General features: G+C 35.1%; 1 protein-coding gene and 1 long non-coding RNA gene across 2 annotated transcripts; both read left to right on the top strand.

The window, feature by feature from the left end:
• Positions 1-366: 366 nt before the first annotated feature.
• Positions 367-4,746, top strand: LOC122967890. The gene is made up of 4 exons (XR_006398703.1): positions 367-517; positions 2,263-2,277; positions 3,375-3,389; positions 4,460-4,746. It is a non-coding gene; the product is annotated as an uncharacterized LOC122967890 (long non-coding RNA).
• Positions 4,747-5,172: 426 nt separating this feature from the next.
• On the top strand, positions 5,173-14,310 carry LOC122968988 (proteinase-activated receptor 2-like). Its single transcript, XM_044334546.1, has 8 exons — positions 5,173-5,182; positions 5,652-5,678; positions 6,301-6,324; positions 7,477-7,500; positions 9,000-9,023; positions 9,701-9,718; positions 11,392-11,493; positions 13,047-14,310. Exons 1-8 carry the CDS (start codon positions 5,173-5,175, stop codon positions 14,099-14,101), a joined length of 1,284 nt encoding a protein of 427 aa, XP_044190481.1. The 3' UTR covers positions 14,102-14,310.
• The last annotated feature ends 150 nt before the right edge of the window (positions 14,311-14,460 follow it).

Below are 14,460 nucleotides of genomic sequence, written 5' to 3' on the forward strand. Positions count from 1 at the left end.
CAGCGCTAGAGTCCTACTCCCATATGTTCTGGGGGCCAAAAACAAACCTTTGCCCTGGGACCATGTCGGAGGTAATTCCGGCCATGTTCATAAGGAGTATTTTTACGGCATTAATACTCATGTCCTTTTAGTGAAGTAATAGTTTGAATGCATGACTTTCCACATAATGTTCCTGTAGTGCAGATGAAGAGAAATGCGTGTTCTAGTTATCAATGACGGAAGGAAGATGAACTCATGAGTATCTCACTCATGAGTTCATCTTCATTATCATATTACCGAAATCAACCCGAGCTGTGTCTCGGTTGGTTAGATGCGGTCAGCTGACTCAGTGACATCAACTAGTGTCTAAATCATCTATTTGAAGAGGGGATGGCACTTCAAACAGTGAAGCAGTAACGCCATCGGACATTACATTACATATTATTTTAACCCGCTCTTGCAGCCATGACTTTAAAGACTCGATGGTCTCACCTGTTTCTCCTTTTGTGTTGCGTCCAGACTTGTCTTTGTCAGTCAGGTAAGATATTGCTTTGTTTTTTTCCATCACTAATGTTTTATGCTGTCATGAAAACATTCAGCTCAGGTAGATTTAAAATCCAAAAAGACTTGGTCATAACCCAGTAGACTATATGGCTGGACCATGTATGGTCAACGTGTGAAATTGTGGACAATTTGTTACAGAAATAGTCAGTGTCAAGGGCGCCGGATTCATTTCAGAAGTGCGGGGAGACCTCGGACTCGCACACGGTTCCATTCATATATTTTCTGGGGTCGCGGACACAGATATTGTATGTTCATGTATATGCTTTATTACAAACAATCCTACCGTATAAACCTGGAATCTGTGTGTAACAGCTGACCTCTTTATATACAGTCAATGGTGTAGATGGGTAGCAGAACACAGAACATTATTTACCGTTAGATCCTTGCCGATCCTGTTAATGAAGTTACTGCTGCTGTACCAGGTGCGTGAATGCGCACATCACTAATGTATCGTTTCAGCTGCTGTGTGATACTGCAGGTATTTAATAAAGTAAAAAGGAAAGAATCTGACGCACAGCCAACTGTGGGGAAAAAACATCATTACTGATGTTTTTGCAACATCCTGGATTACATTCAGTGACACATGAGCGATATCAATGTACAATTCAGTCTCAAACTGTAACCTTTTCTGACGGACATTTCAGTAGATTATGTTATAGATGCGACATACTAGAGAAGTAAAAGAAGCAAATACATGAAAGTTGATTTGTTATGTTGGATAGCTCTGTGTGCGCACCTCTGTTGACTAAAGACACACAAACTGTGTCTTTTACTCTATCTGCAATTTTCATTTACTAGCAGCCTCCCTTTACTTCGTGCTCACTTTTCACTGTCTGATCTATTCATATTCGTAGCAGCACCAAAGTCAACATCTTATCAAAATTTACATGGAATGATCAGAAAATTCGAATGGAAATGATGTACTCTTTGCAGAAAAAGAAGCAAAAGTTTGTTTATTTTTTTTCAATTTCACTCCCAAGTTCTGAGAAATTGTAGTAATTGTAATACAAAAAAACAACACGTCTAATTCCACCAACTACACACACAGGTCAGAACTATATTGAATTATTGCCATATACACGTATTCACGAAACGCATTCAGGGTGGTTGTGTACATTTTTTTTATGACAAAATGTAATGCGCAATTTTGTTTGAAAATAAAATGTTTGCTAAGCAGTATGAAACTCAAACCTCTCCCACCACAATCAACCTCTTGCCAAATATTATTCACTATTTAAGCCCTACATTTATGCAACTAATTTTCAATAACTATTTTCATTCACTTGTAAGATTCAGTGCCAATGGATGAAGTAGTGTGATGTTCATATAGTGCAAAGAAAAGAAACTGATCTTTTATTATCTTAATTTATTTCTTGGAATTTTCCCAATTTCTTTCTGTCCGTCTTTAACCAGTTAATTAAAGTTCAAATTATGAGATGATCCCAGTAAGGATACAGTACATAATGTTTCTGCTCATTATATTTAATTATATTGCTTTATTTTGTATTTATTCCTGTACTCCTGTACCTCTTGCACCTCTGCTGATATCGCCGCAAAGTTACAGCCAGTTTAGATGGAAATGGATGCTTCAATAAAACAAAACAAAGAACCTGCAAAGTCCCTGTTTGTAATGTGTGTATATTTATGTAATTCTGCATAGTAGTGGTATACACTCCTTTATTACGTGTTTGTAAATCTCTTTGTCTTTTGTTTTTCCAGGTGAATATGAACTAGGTGAGTGAATGCAAATAAATTCTCCTGATATATAACATTCAGTTGTAATTCTAATGTTTACAATGTCTACTTCTACCATCAGCTGTGATTTACCATGTACTATACCTTCACCTAAGCCTCCCTTTACCTCGAGCTCACTTTTCAGTCTCATCTCTTCATGTTCGTATAAGCACCAAAGCCAACATATTATCCAAATTCACATAAAATGAAAACAAAATTCAAATGACACTGATGTACTCTTTGCACAAAAAGTTCCATAACTTTATTTTCTCAATTTCATTAACCTGGATACCCAAGTTCTGGGAAATTGTAGAAGTTCGAACACCAAAAAAAGAAAAAAAGAAAAAAAAAAAAACATGTCTAACTCCACCAACTGCACACAAATAAATTAGAGGAGGAAAAAATATTATGTGATAATCAGATCAGAACTATATTGAATTATTGCCATAGTAACGTGGTATTCACATCTGCCTTTAAGGGTGTATATATATAGTTATTTGTTTATGAAAAAAATAATGTGCAATTTTGTTTGAAAAGAAAATATTTTCTAAGCAGAATGAAACTCAAACCTCTTCCACCACAATCAACCTCTTGCCAAATATTATTCACTATCTAAGCCCTACATTTATGCAACTAATTTGCAATAACTATTTTCATTCACTTGTAACATTCAGTGCAAATGCATGAGGTAGTGTGATGTTTATATAGTGCAAAGAAAAGAAACTGATCTTTTATAATCTTAATTTATTTCTTGGAATTTTCCCAATTTATTTTTGTCCTATTTTAACCAGTTCATTAAAGTTTAGATTATGGGATGGTCCAAGTGATGATATGGTACATAATGTTTCTGCTCATTATACTTAATTATATTGCTTTATTTTGTATTTATTCCTGTACTCCTGTACCTCTTACACCTCTGCTGATATCGCCGCAAAGTTACAGCCAGTTTAGATGGAAATGGATGCTTCAATAAAACAAAACAAAGAACCTGCAAAGTCCCTGTTTGTAATGTGTGTATATTTATGTAATTCTACACAGTAGTAGTATACACTCCTTTATTATGTGTGTGTAAATGTCTTTGTCTTTTGTTACTCCAGGTGAATATGAAGAGGGTAAGTTATAATTCTAATGTTTACAATGTCTGCTTCTACCATCAGCTGTGCTTTACCATGTACTATACCTTCACCTCAGCCTCCCTTTACCTCAAACTCACTTTTCACTGTCTGACCTCTTCATGTTCGTAGCAGCACCAAAGCCAACATATTATCCAAATTCAAATAAAATGAAAACAAAATTCAAATGAAACTGATGTACTCTTTGCACAAAAAGTTCCATAACTTTATTTTCCCAATTTCACCAACCTGGATACCCAAGTTCTGGGAAATTGTAGAAGTTCGAACACCAAAAAAAGAAAAAAAGAAAAAAAAAAACATGTCTAACTCCACCAACTACACACAAATAAATTATAGAAGGAAAAAATATTATGTGATAAACAGATCAGAATTATATTGAATTATTGCCATATTATACACTAAGATGTGGTATTCACATCTGCCTTTTAGGGTGTACATATATAGTTATTTTATATAAGAAACATGTAATGTGTAATTTTGTATGAAAAGAAAATGTTTTCTAAGCAGTATGAAACTCAAACCTCTCCCACCACAATCAACCTCTTGCCAAATGTTATTCACTATTTAAGCCCTACATTTATGCAACTAATTTGCAATAACTATTTTCATTCACTTGTAACATTCAGTGCAAATGCATGAAGTAGTGTGATGTTCATATAATGCAGAGAAAAGAAACTGATCTTTTATAATCTTAATTTATTTTGTGGAATTTTCCCAATTTCTTTGTGTCCCTTTTTAACCAGTTAATTAGAGTTCAGATTATGGGATGGTCCCAGTAAGGATATAGTACATAATGTTTCTGCTCATTATACTTAATTATATTGCTTTATTTTGTATTTATTCCTGTACTCCTGTACCTCTTACACCTCTGCTGATATCGCCGCAAAGTTACAGCCAGTTTAGATGGAAATGGATGCTTCAATAAAACAAAACAAAGAACCTACAAAGTCCCTGTTTGTAATGTGTGTATATTTATGTAATTCTTTACAGTAGTAGTATACACTCCTTTATTACGTGTGTGTAAATGTCTTTGTCTTTTGTTACTCCAGGTGAATATGAAGAGGGTAAGTTACTGCAAATAAATTCTCCTAATATATAGTGTTCAGTTATAATTCTAATGTTTACAATGTCTGCTTCTACCATCAGCTGTGCTTTACCATGTACTATACCTTCACCTCAGCCTCTCTTTACCTCAAACTCACTTTTGACTGTCTGACGTCTTCATGTTTGTAACAGCACCAAAGCCAACATATTATCCAAATTCACATAAAATGAAAACAAAATTCAAATGAAACTGATGTACTCTTTGCACAAAAAGTGCCATAACTTTATTTTCTCAATTTCATTAACCTGGATACCCAAGTTCTGGGAAATTGTAGAAGTTCTAACACCAAAAAAAGAAAAAGAGAAAAAAAACAAAACATGTCTAACTCCACCAACTGCACACAAATAAATTAGAGGAGGAAAAAAATACTAGGTGATAAACAGATCAGAATTATATTGAATTATTGCCATAGTATACACTAACATGTGGTATTCACATCTGCCTTTTAGGGTATATATATATATAGTTATTTTATATACGAAACATGTAATGTGTAATTTTGTATGAAAAGAAAATGTTTTCTAAGCAGTATGAAACTCAAACCTCTCCCACCACAATCAACCTCTTGCCAAATATTATTCACTATTTAAGCCCTACATTTATGCAACTAATTTGCAATAACTATTTTCATTCATTTGTAACATTCAGTGCCAAAGCATGAAGCAGTGTGATGTTCATATAGTGCAAAGAAAAGAAACTGATCTTTTTTTTTTATCTTAATTTATTTCTTGGAATTTTGCCAATTTCTTTCTGTCCTGCTTTAACCAGTTATTTAAAGTTCAGATTATGGGATGATCCCAGTGAGGATACAGTACATAATGTTTCTGCTCATTATATTTAGTTATATTGTTTTATTCTGTATTCATTCAAATGGAAAAGTAAAGTTAAAAAAAACGTACAGTATGCTTGTTTATTTGGTGTAAATCACATCTCCTGTCCTGTACCTCTTACACCTCTGCTGATATTGCTGCAAAGCTACAACCAGTTTAGATGGAAATGGATGCTTCAATAAAACAAAACAAAGAACCTGCAAAGTCCCTGTTTGTAATGTGTGTATATTTATGTAATTCTACATAGTAGTAGTATACACTCCTTTATTACATGTGTGTAAATTTCTTTGTCTTTTGTTATTCTAGATCAAGGTTCAGGAGACGGTCATCCACGTGAGTGACTAAAAATAAATTCTCCTAATATATAACATTCAGCTGTAATTCTAATGTTTACTATATCTACTTCTAACATCAGCTGTGCTTTACCATGTACTATATATACCTTCACCTCAGCCTCCCTTTACCTCAAACTCACTTTCCACTGTCTGATCTCTTCATGTTCGTAGCAGCACCAAAGCCAACATCTTATCCAAAATTAGATGAAATGAACACAGAATTCAACTGGAAATTATATACTCTTTGCACAAAAAGTGGCATAAGTGTGTTTTCTCAATTTCACTAATTTGGATACCCGAGTTCTGGAAAATTGCAGTAGTTTACATTTAGTTATATTGCTTCAATCTGTATTCATTTTAGTGGAAAAATTGTGGGGAAAAAAACCTACACTGTGCTTTTTTATTTGGCGTGAACCACATCCTCTGTCCTTTACCTCTTACACCTCCGCTGATATTGCTGCAAAGCTACAACCAGTTTAGATGGAAATGGATGCTTTAATAAAACAAAACAAAGAACCTACTAAATCCCTGTTTGTAATGTGTGTATATTTATGTTATTCTGCATAGTAGTAGTATACACTCCTTTATTACATGTGTGTAAATCTCTTTTGTTATTCCAGGTACACCTCCACCATTTCCACCAAGTGAGTGACTGAAAATAAATTCTCCTGATATATAACATTCAGTTGTAATTCTAATGTTTACAATGTCTACTTCTACCATCAGCTGTGCTTTACCATGTACTATACCTTCACCTCAGCCTCCCTTTACCTCAAGCTCACTCTTGACTGTCTGATCTATTCATGTTTGTAGCAGCACCAAAGCCAACATCTTATCCAAATTTACATGAAATGATCAGAAAATTCAAATGGAAATGATGTACTCTTTGCACAAAAAGTGGCATACGTTTATTTTCTCAATTTCACTAATCTGGATACCCAAGTTCTGGGAAATTGTAAAAGTACTTACACCAAATAAATTAAAAAAAAAAAAAAAAAAAAAGTCTAACTCCACCAACTGCACATGAATGAAGTATAAGAGGAAAAAAATACTACGTGATAAACAGATCAGAACTATATTGAATTATTGCCATATATGCTAACATGTGGTATTCACATCTGCCTTTTAGGGTGTATATATATATAGTTATTTTATACAAGAAACATGTAATGTGCAATTTTGTATGAAAAGAAAATGTTTTCTAAGCAGTATGAAACTCAAACCTTTCCCACCACAATCAACCTCTGTCCAAATATTATTCACTATTTAAGCCCTACATTTGTCCAACTAATTTGCAATAACTATTTTCATTCACTCGTAACATTTAGTGCCAATGCATGAAGCAGTGTGATGTTCATATAGTGCAAAGAACAGAAACTGATCTTTTATAATCTTAATTTATTTTGTGGAATTTTCCCAAAATCTTTCTGTCCTACTTTAACCAGTTAATTAAAGTTCAAATTATGGGATGATCCCAGTGAGGCTACAGTACATAGTGTTTCTGCTCATTATATTTAGTTACATTACTTTATTCTGTATTGATTCAAATGGAAAAATAGAGGGAAAAAAACATACATTATGCTAGTTTATTTGGCGCGAATCACATCCTCTGTCCTATGCCTCCCACACCTCTGCTGATATTGCCACAAAGCTACAGCCAGTTCAGATGAAAATGGATGCTTTAATTAAAAAAAATAACTTACAAAATCCCTGTGTGTATATTTATGTAATTCTACACAGTAGTAGTATACACTTAATTACATGTGTGTAAATCCTTTTGTCTTTTGTTATTCCAGCTCTAGTTCCAGCACTTCCAGGACGTGAGTGAATGCAAATAAATTCTCCTAATATATACCTCTGTGCTTCTTCGGCCCATCGAGTCAACGAACGGAAAAGTTTGTTGACTCGACGGGCGGAAGAAGCAAATCAACATTGTTTATGGGGTATTTTTATATATCTCTAAAGAACCACTTATCCAAACGACTTCACACATCAACATTGCACTTCTTTGATTCCCAGCAATCCACCTGCCAGGTACGAAGTAGATTGAATGAACAGTTCTCAAGTTATAGGCTGGATGAGAATTACTTTGATCAAAATATATGATAAAGTTATATGTAAAATGGATGTTGTTGTAATGTTGCTGACTCAAGCTCAGAGGACTGTTATTACAAGTAGGAAACAGATCAAAATGCTCACAGCTGAAAGGAACAGAGTGCAACTCACATTTGAGTTTCAGATGTAGTCAAATTATAGTTTGTTCCTGCATATAAACCTGCATACTTCTGCTTTTCACATGTTTTCATATTGTCACTTCACAACAGTTGGAGGTATCCGTGGTAAAGAAACCCGAGATAGGGTGCATGTCAACTCCCGAGCCAAAAAAGTACTGAGCAATGGATCTCCACGCATAATTGGTAAAGTGAGAAAAAGTGGGTAGAAGTCAGCTGGAAATGATGTACTCTTTGCACAAAAAGTGACATTAGTGGGTTTTCTCAATTTCTCTAACTTGAAACTGATCTTTTTTAATATTAATCTATTTCTTGGGATTTTTCTAATTTCTTTATGTCCTATTTTAACCAGTTGATTAAAGTTCATATGATGGGATGGTCCCAGTGAGGGTAATGTTTCCTTTTTATGTAGTTATATTAGTTATATATATTTAGTAATATTGCTTCATTCTGTGTCCATTCATGACAATGAAGCATGTTCATGTTTTTGCTTCATGTCTGATTTGTCTAATCACCAGATCTACTAAGTGAGTGACTGTGAAATACAGAAAAAATTTGTCCAACTAATTTGCAATAACTATTTTCATTCATTTGTAACATTTAGTGCCAATGCATGAAGTAGTGTGATGTTCACATAGTGCAAAGAAAAGAAACGGATCTTTTATAATCTTAATTTATTTCTTGGAATTTTCCCAATTTCTTTCTGTCCTACTTTAACCAGTTAATTAAAGTTCAAATTATGGGATGATCCAAGTGAGGCTACAGTACATAATGTTTCTGCTCATTATATTTAGTTACATTGCTTTATTCTGTATTGATTCAAATGGAAAAATAGAGGGAAAAAAACATACAGTATGCTTGTTCATTTGGCGCGAACCACATCCTCTGTCCTGTACCTCCCACACCTCTGCTGATATTGCCACAAAGCTAAGGCCAGTTTAGATGGAAATGGATGCTTTAATAAAACAAAACAAAGAACCTACTGAATCTCTGTTTGTAATGTGTGAATATTTATGTTATTCTGCATAGTAGTAGTATACATCCCTTTATTACATGTGTGTAAAGTTCTTTGTCTTTTGTTATTCCAGGTCGACCTCCACTAATTACACCAGGTGAGTGACTGACAATAAATTCTCCTAATATATAACATTCAGTTGTTATTCTATTTTTATTCTATTATTCTATCTATTATTATTGGTATTCACGGATGGCTTTTAGGATGCATATATAGAGTTATTTTTATATGAAAAATGTGAAATTCAATTTTGTTTAAAAAAAAAAAGTTTGCTAAGTAGTATGGAACTCAAACTTCTCCCACCACAATCAGCCTCTTGCCAAATATTATTCATTATTTAAGCTCTACATTTATGCAACTAATTTGCATTAATGTAGAGCTTCTTTGAATTTTCCCAATTTCTTTCTGTCCTATTTTAACCAGTTAATTAAAGTTCAAATTATGGGATGATCCCAGTGAGGCTACAGTACATAATGTTTCTGCTCATTATATTTAGTTACATTACTTTATTCTGTATTGATTCAAATGGAAAAATAGAGGGAAAAAAACATACATTATGCTTGTTTATTTGGCGCGAACCACATCCTCTGTCCTGTACCTCCCACACCTCTGCTGATATTGCCACAAAGCTACAGCCAGTTCAGATGAAAATGGATGCTTTAATAAAAAAAAATAACCTATAAAATCCCTGTGTGTACATTTATGTAATTCTACACAGTAGTAGTATGCACTTTATTACATGTGTGTAAATCTCTTTGTCATTTGTTATTCCAGGTCCACCACGTGAACCATGTGAGTGACTGAAAATAAATTCTCCTTATATATAACATTCAGTAATAATTCTGATGTTTACAATGTCTACTTCTACCATCAGCTGTGCTTTATCATGTACTATACCCTCACCTCAGCCTCCCTTTACCTCAAGCTCACTTTCCACTGTCTCATCTCTTCATGTTTGTTACAGCACCAAAGTCAATATCTTATTCAAAATTAGATGAAACGAACATCTTTTTTAATCTTAATTCATTTCTTGGAAGTTTCCCAATTTCTCTCTGTCTTATTTTAACCAGTTAATTAAAGTTCATATGATGGGATGGTCCCAGTGAGGGTACAGTAGCTACATAATGTTTACTTTCTATGTAGTTATATTAGTTATATATATTTAGTAATATTGCTTCATTCTGTATCCATTCATGACAATGAAACATGTTCATGTTTTTGCTTCATGTCTAATTTGTCTAAAGTGCCTGTAAAGCAAGTTATGCACAAAGTCAGATTTCTGATTTTTTTGAACTGATGTGGTGTTTTGCTCTGTTCATCCTCTTTCCAGCCTCTTTGTCAAGATATACTGTAGGAAAGAATTAACAATACAATTAACAATAGCAATAGAATTAGAGTAGAATTATTAACAAAAGAATATCTCATTGCATCTTCCCTGTGCTGGGCCAAAAAAAAGTCTCGATCAGTATTTCTTATCATGTTGATGTGTTTTGAATATTTAGTTTGGATGATGTGAATTATGAAGTTCAAGGATCACAGGATTTAGTTGTAATGATGTCTACATGTGCTTTTCTTTTGGCAATCCCTCGATCAAACAAAGGTAGCGTGGAGAATTTAAACCTAAAATCTATTTTCAAGTTAGTATTTTGAACAGTCACATTTCATAAGAGCTGATATATGCAGCTTTCTCCTTCACAGGAACAAGTAGGTTACTGGTAGTGATAGTAAGGAGGCAGTTTGAGCATGATATTGTCTGGAAGGGATTATTTGGTGCTTCTGGTTTTATGGAATGAAATGTGAGATTATTATATAGTTTTCACAAGCAGGCCAAAAGAACTTTTCATTAAAGTTGAATAGGTCACAATTTTACCATTGCTGGTAAACTGAGACTTCATTTGCTCTGTCTAGTGTAATATGTACACTTCTGGCAGTCTGAAGTGTACTTTATAAAACATCTAACCTACTTATGCTATTTGTGCATCTTGTTTGTACATTCATCAATATAACAAGCCTCTGATACCGCTGTGTGTTTTTCCGTTCGTTGACTCGACGGGTGGAAGAAGCAAATCAACATTGTTTATGGGGTATTTTTATATATTTCTCAAGAACCACTCATTCAAACAACTTCACACATCGACATTGCACTTCCTTGATTCCCAGCAATAGACCTGCCAGGTACGAAGTATATTGAATGAACAGTTCTCAAGCTATAGGCTGGATGAGAATTACTTTGATCAAAATATATGATAAAGTTATATGTAAAATGGATGTTGTTGCAATGCTGCTGACTCAAGCTCAGAGGACTATTATTACAAGTAGGAAACAGATCAAAATGCTCACAGCTGAAAGGAACAGAGTGCAACTCACATTTGAGTTACAGATGTAGTCAAATTATAGTTTGTTCCTGCATATAAACCTGCATACTTCTGCTTTTCACATGTTTTCATTTTGTCACTTCACAACAGTGCGCGCCATCCCTGGTATGAAGAGCCCAGGTCAGGTGCATAGCTTCCGGCTAGATTTGAAGGATGGCTGCTCACAAGCCAGTGAAGATCCAATAAAAAGAGGTAAAGTGAGCAAAGGTGGGGAGAAGTCAGCTGGAAATGATGTACTCTTTGCACAAAACGTGACATAAGTGTGTTTTCTCAATTTCACTAACTTGAAACTGATCTTTTTTAATCTTAATTTATTTCTTGGGATTTTCTTAATTTCTTTCTGTCCTATTTTAACCAGTTAATTAAAAATCATATGATGGGATCGTCCCAGTGAGTGTAATGTTTCCCTTTTATGTAGTCATATCAGTTATATATTTAGTAATATTGCTTCATTCTGTAGTCATTCATGGCAATGAAATATGTTCATGTTTTTGCTTCATGTCTAATTTGTCTAAAGTGCCTGTAAAGCAAGTTATGCACAAAGTCAGATTTCTGATTTTTTTGAACTAATGTGGTGTTTTGCTCTGTTCATTCTCTTTCCAGCCTCTTTGTCAAGATATACTGTAGGAAAGAAGAAACATTACAATTAACAATATCAATAGAATTAGAATAGAATTATTAACAATAGAATATCTCATTGCATCTTCCCTGTGCTGGGCCACAAAAAGTCTTGATCAGTATTTCTTATCATGTTGATGTGTTTTGAATATTTAGTTTGGATGATGTGAATTATGAAGTTCAAGGATCACAGGATTTAGCTGTAATAATATCTACATGTGTTAATTTTTGTTTTGGGCGATCCATCACTCAAACAACGGTAGTGTGGATAATTTAAACATGAAATTTATTTTTTAAAAGTTAGTATTTTGAACAGTCACACTTCATAAGAGCTGATATTAGCAGCTTTCTCCTTCACAGGAACAAGTAGGTTACTGGTAGTGATAGTAAGGAGGCAGTTTGAGCATGATATTGTCTGGAAGGGATTATTTGGTGCCTCTGGTTTTATGGAATGAAATGTGAGATTATTATATAGTTTTCACAAGCAGGCCAAAAGAACTTTTCATTAAAGTTGAATAGGTCACAATTTTACCATTGTTGGTAAATTGAGACTTCATTTGCTCTGTCTAGTGTAATATGTACACTTCTGGCAGTCTGAAGTGTACTCTATAAAAAATCTAACCTCCTTATGCTATTTGTGCATCTTGTTTGTATATTCATCAATATAACGAGCCTCTGATACCGCTGTGTGTTTTTCTGTTCGTTGACTCGAGGGGTGGAAGAAGCAAATCAACATTGTTTATGGGGTATTTTTATATATTTCTCAAGAACCACTCATTCAAACAACTTCACACATCAACATTGCACTTCCTTGATTCCCAGCAATACACCTGCCAGGTACGAAGTAGATCGAATGAACAGTTCTCAAGCTATAGGCTGGATGAGAATTACTTTGATCAAAATATATGATAAAGTTATATGTAAAATGGATGTTGTTGTAATGCTGCTGACTCAAGCTCAGAGAACTATTATTACAAGTAGGAAACAGGTCAAAATGCTCATGGTTGAAAGGGACAGTATGCCACTCACATTTGAGTTTCAGATGTAGTCAAATTATAGTTTGTTCCTGCATGTAAACCTGCATACTTCTGCTTTTCACATGTTTTCATTTTGTCACTTCACAACAGAAGATGTCCCTGATAAAGAGAGCTCAGATGAGGTAGAAGTCAGACCTCAAGACAAAGAAATCCTGAGCAGTCATCTTACAACTGTCTTCCTTCCAATCATCTACATCATTGTGTTTGCTGTGGGGCTGCCCACCAACACCATGGCAATATGGGTATTCCTCTTCAGGACCAAGAAAAAGCGCCCCTCGTCAATCTACATGGCAAACCTGGCTCTGGCTGATTTACTCTTTGTCATTTGGGTCCCCCTGAAGATATCATACCACTTCAACGGGAACAACTGGATCTACGGAGAAGGGCTGTGCAAAGTGCTGGTGTCGTTTTTCTACAGCAACATGTACTGCTCCATCGCCTTTATCACCTGCATAAGTGTCCAGCGTTACTGGGCGGTGGTCCACCCACTGTCCGAGCAGCAGAGGGACAACCGCATACCCGTTGCCGTCTCCGTCACAGTCTGGGTGGTGGTCTGGCTTATCACTATCCCTCTCTACCTGCATGACCAACAGGTCAGAATAACAAACTACAATCCACAAATCCTTACCTGCCATGATGTCACCAGGGAAAGTCAGGTGAAAATATCAGCTGGCTACTTCCTGACAATGGGAACTCTGGGATTTGTTGTTCCCACTATTGTGTGTATCATATCCTACATCCTCATGCTCAAAGCTCTCAGGAGCAGCATGACAGATGCTGCCATCACCAAGAAGCGACGGAAGGCTGTGGTCTTGATGATCACAGTGTTGGTTATGTTTTTAGTGTGCTTCACCCCCAGTAACATCATGCTGCTGGTACACTATATCCTCGTGTTGGGCGGGGCCGACAACCACCTGTACGGATTTTACATCACCACCCTGTGCCTGGCAAGTCTCAACAGCTGCATCGACCCTTTTGTTTACTACTTTATCTCCAAGAACTTCAGGGATCATGTGAAGAACACGTTCCTCTGCAGGAGTGAGAGAACAGTGAAGAGGATGAAGGTTTCCTTCAGGGCTCCGAAAAACTCACAACAGCAACACACTATGCCTAACTCAGATAACACACAGAGTACTGAATGCTAGTGGATTAATCATTATTAAGCTGTTTTATTCCTGATCATTATCTCCCTTCAGATAGAGATTTTGGTAACACTTAATTTACAGGTCTCTTTATTTGTATATTAAAATAAAATAAAGTGTTACCTTTTTTTTCTTATTCTACTGTGACGCCTTCCACCTCAGGTTTGGTTCATTACATGTAAGGAAATTTAGGGGTCATCTTTGGCAATGACCTCCTGTTTCAGAGCTTTTATATCTTTTACAACACACTTGTTTTATGCACTTTGCGTGATGCAGTTTGCTTAATTTCAGCAGGATATGAATGATTGCCTTTATTTAGTTTTAATGGGTCTAATCTTTTATTCCATGTTGTAATTTGATGA

The sequence above is a fragment of the Thunnus albacares genome, chromosome 18, assembly GCF_914725855.1.
Source record: "Thunnus albacares chromosome 18, fThuAlb1.1, whole genome shotgun sequence".
NCBI classification, from domain to species: Eukaryota; Metazoa; Chordata; class Actinopteri; order Scombriformes; family Scombridae; genus Thunnus; species Thunnus albacares.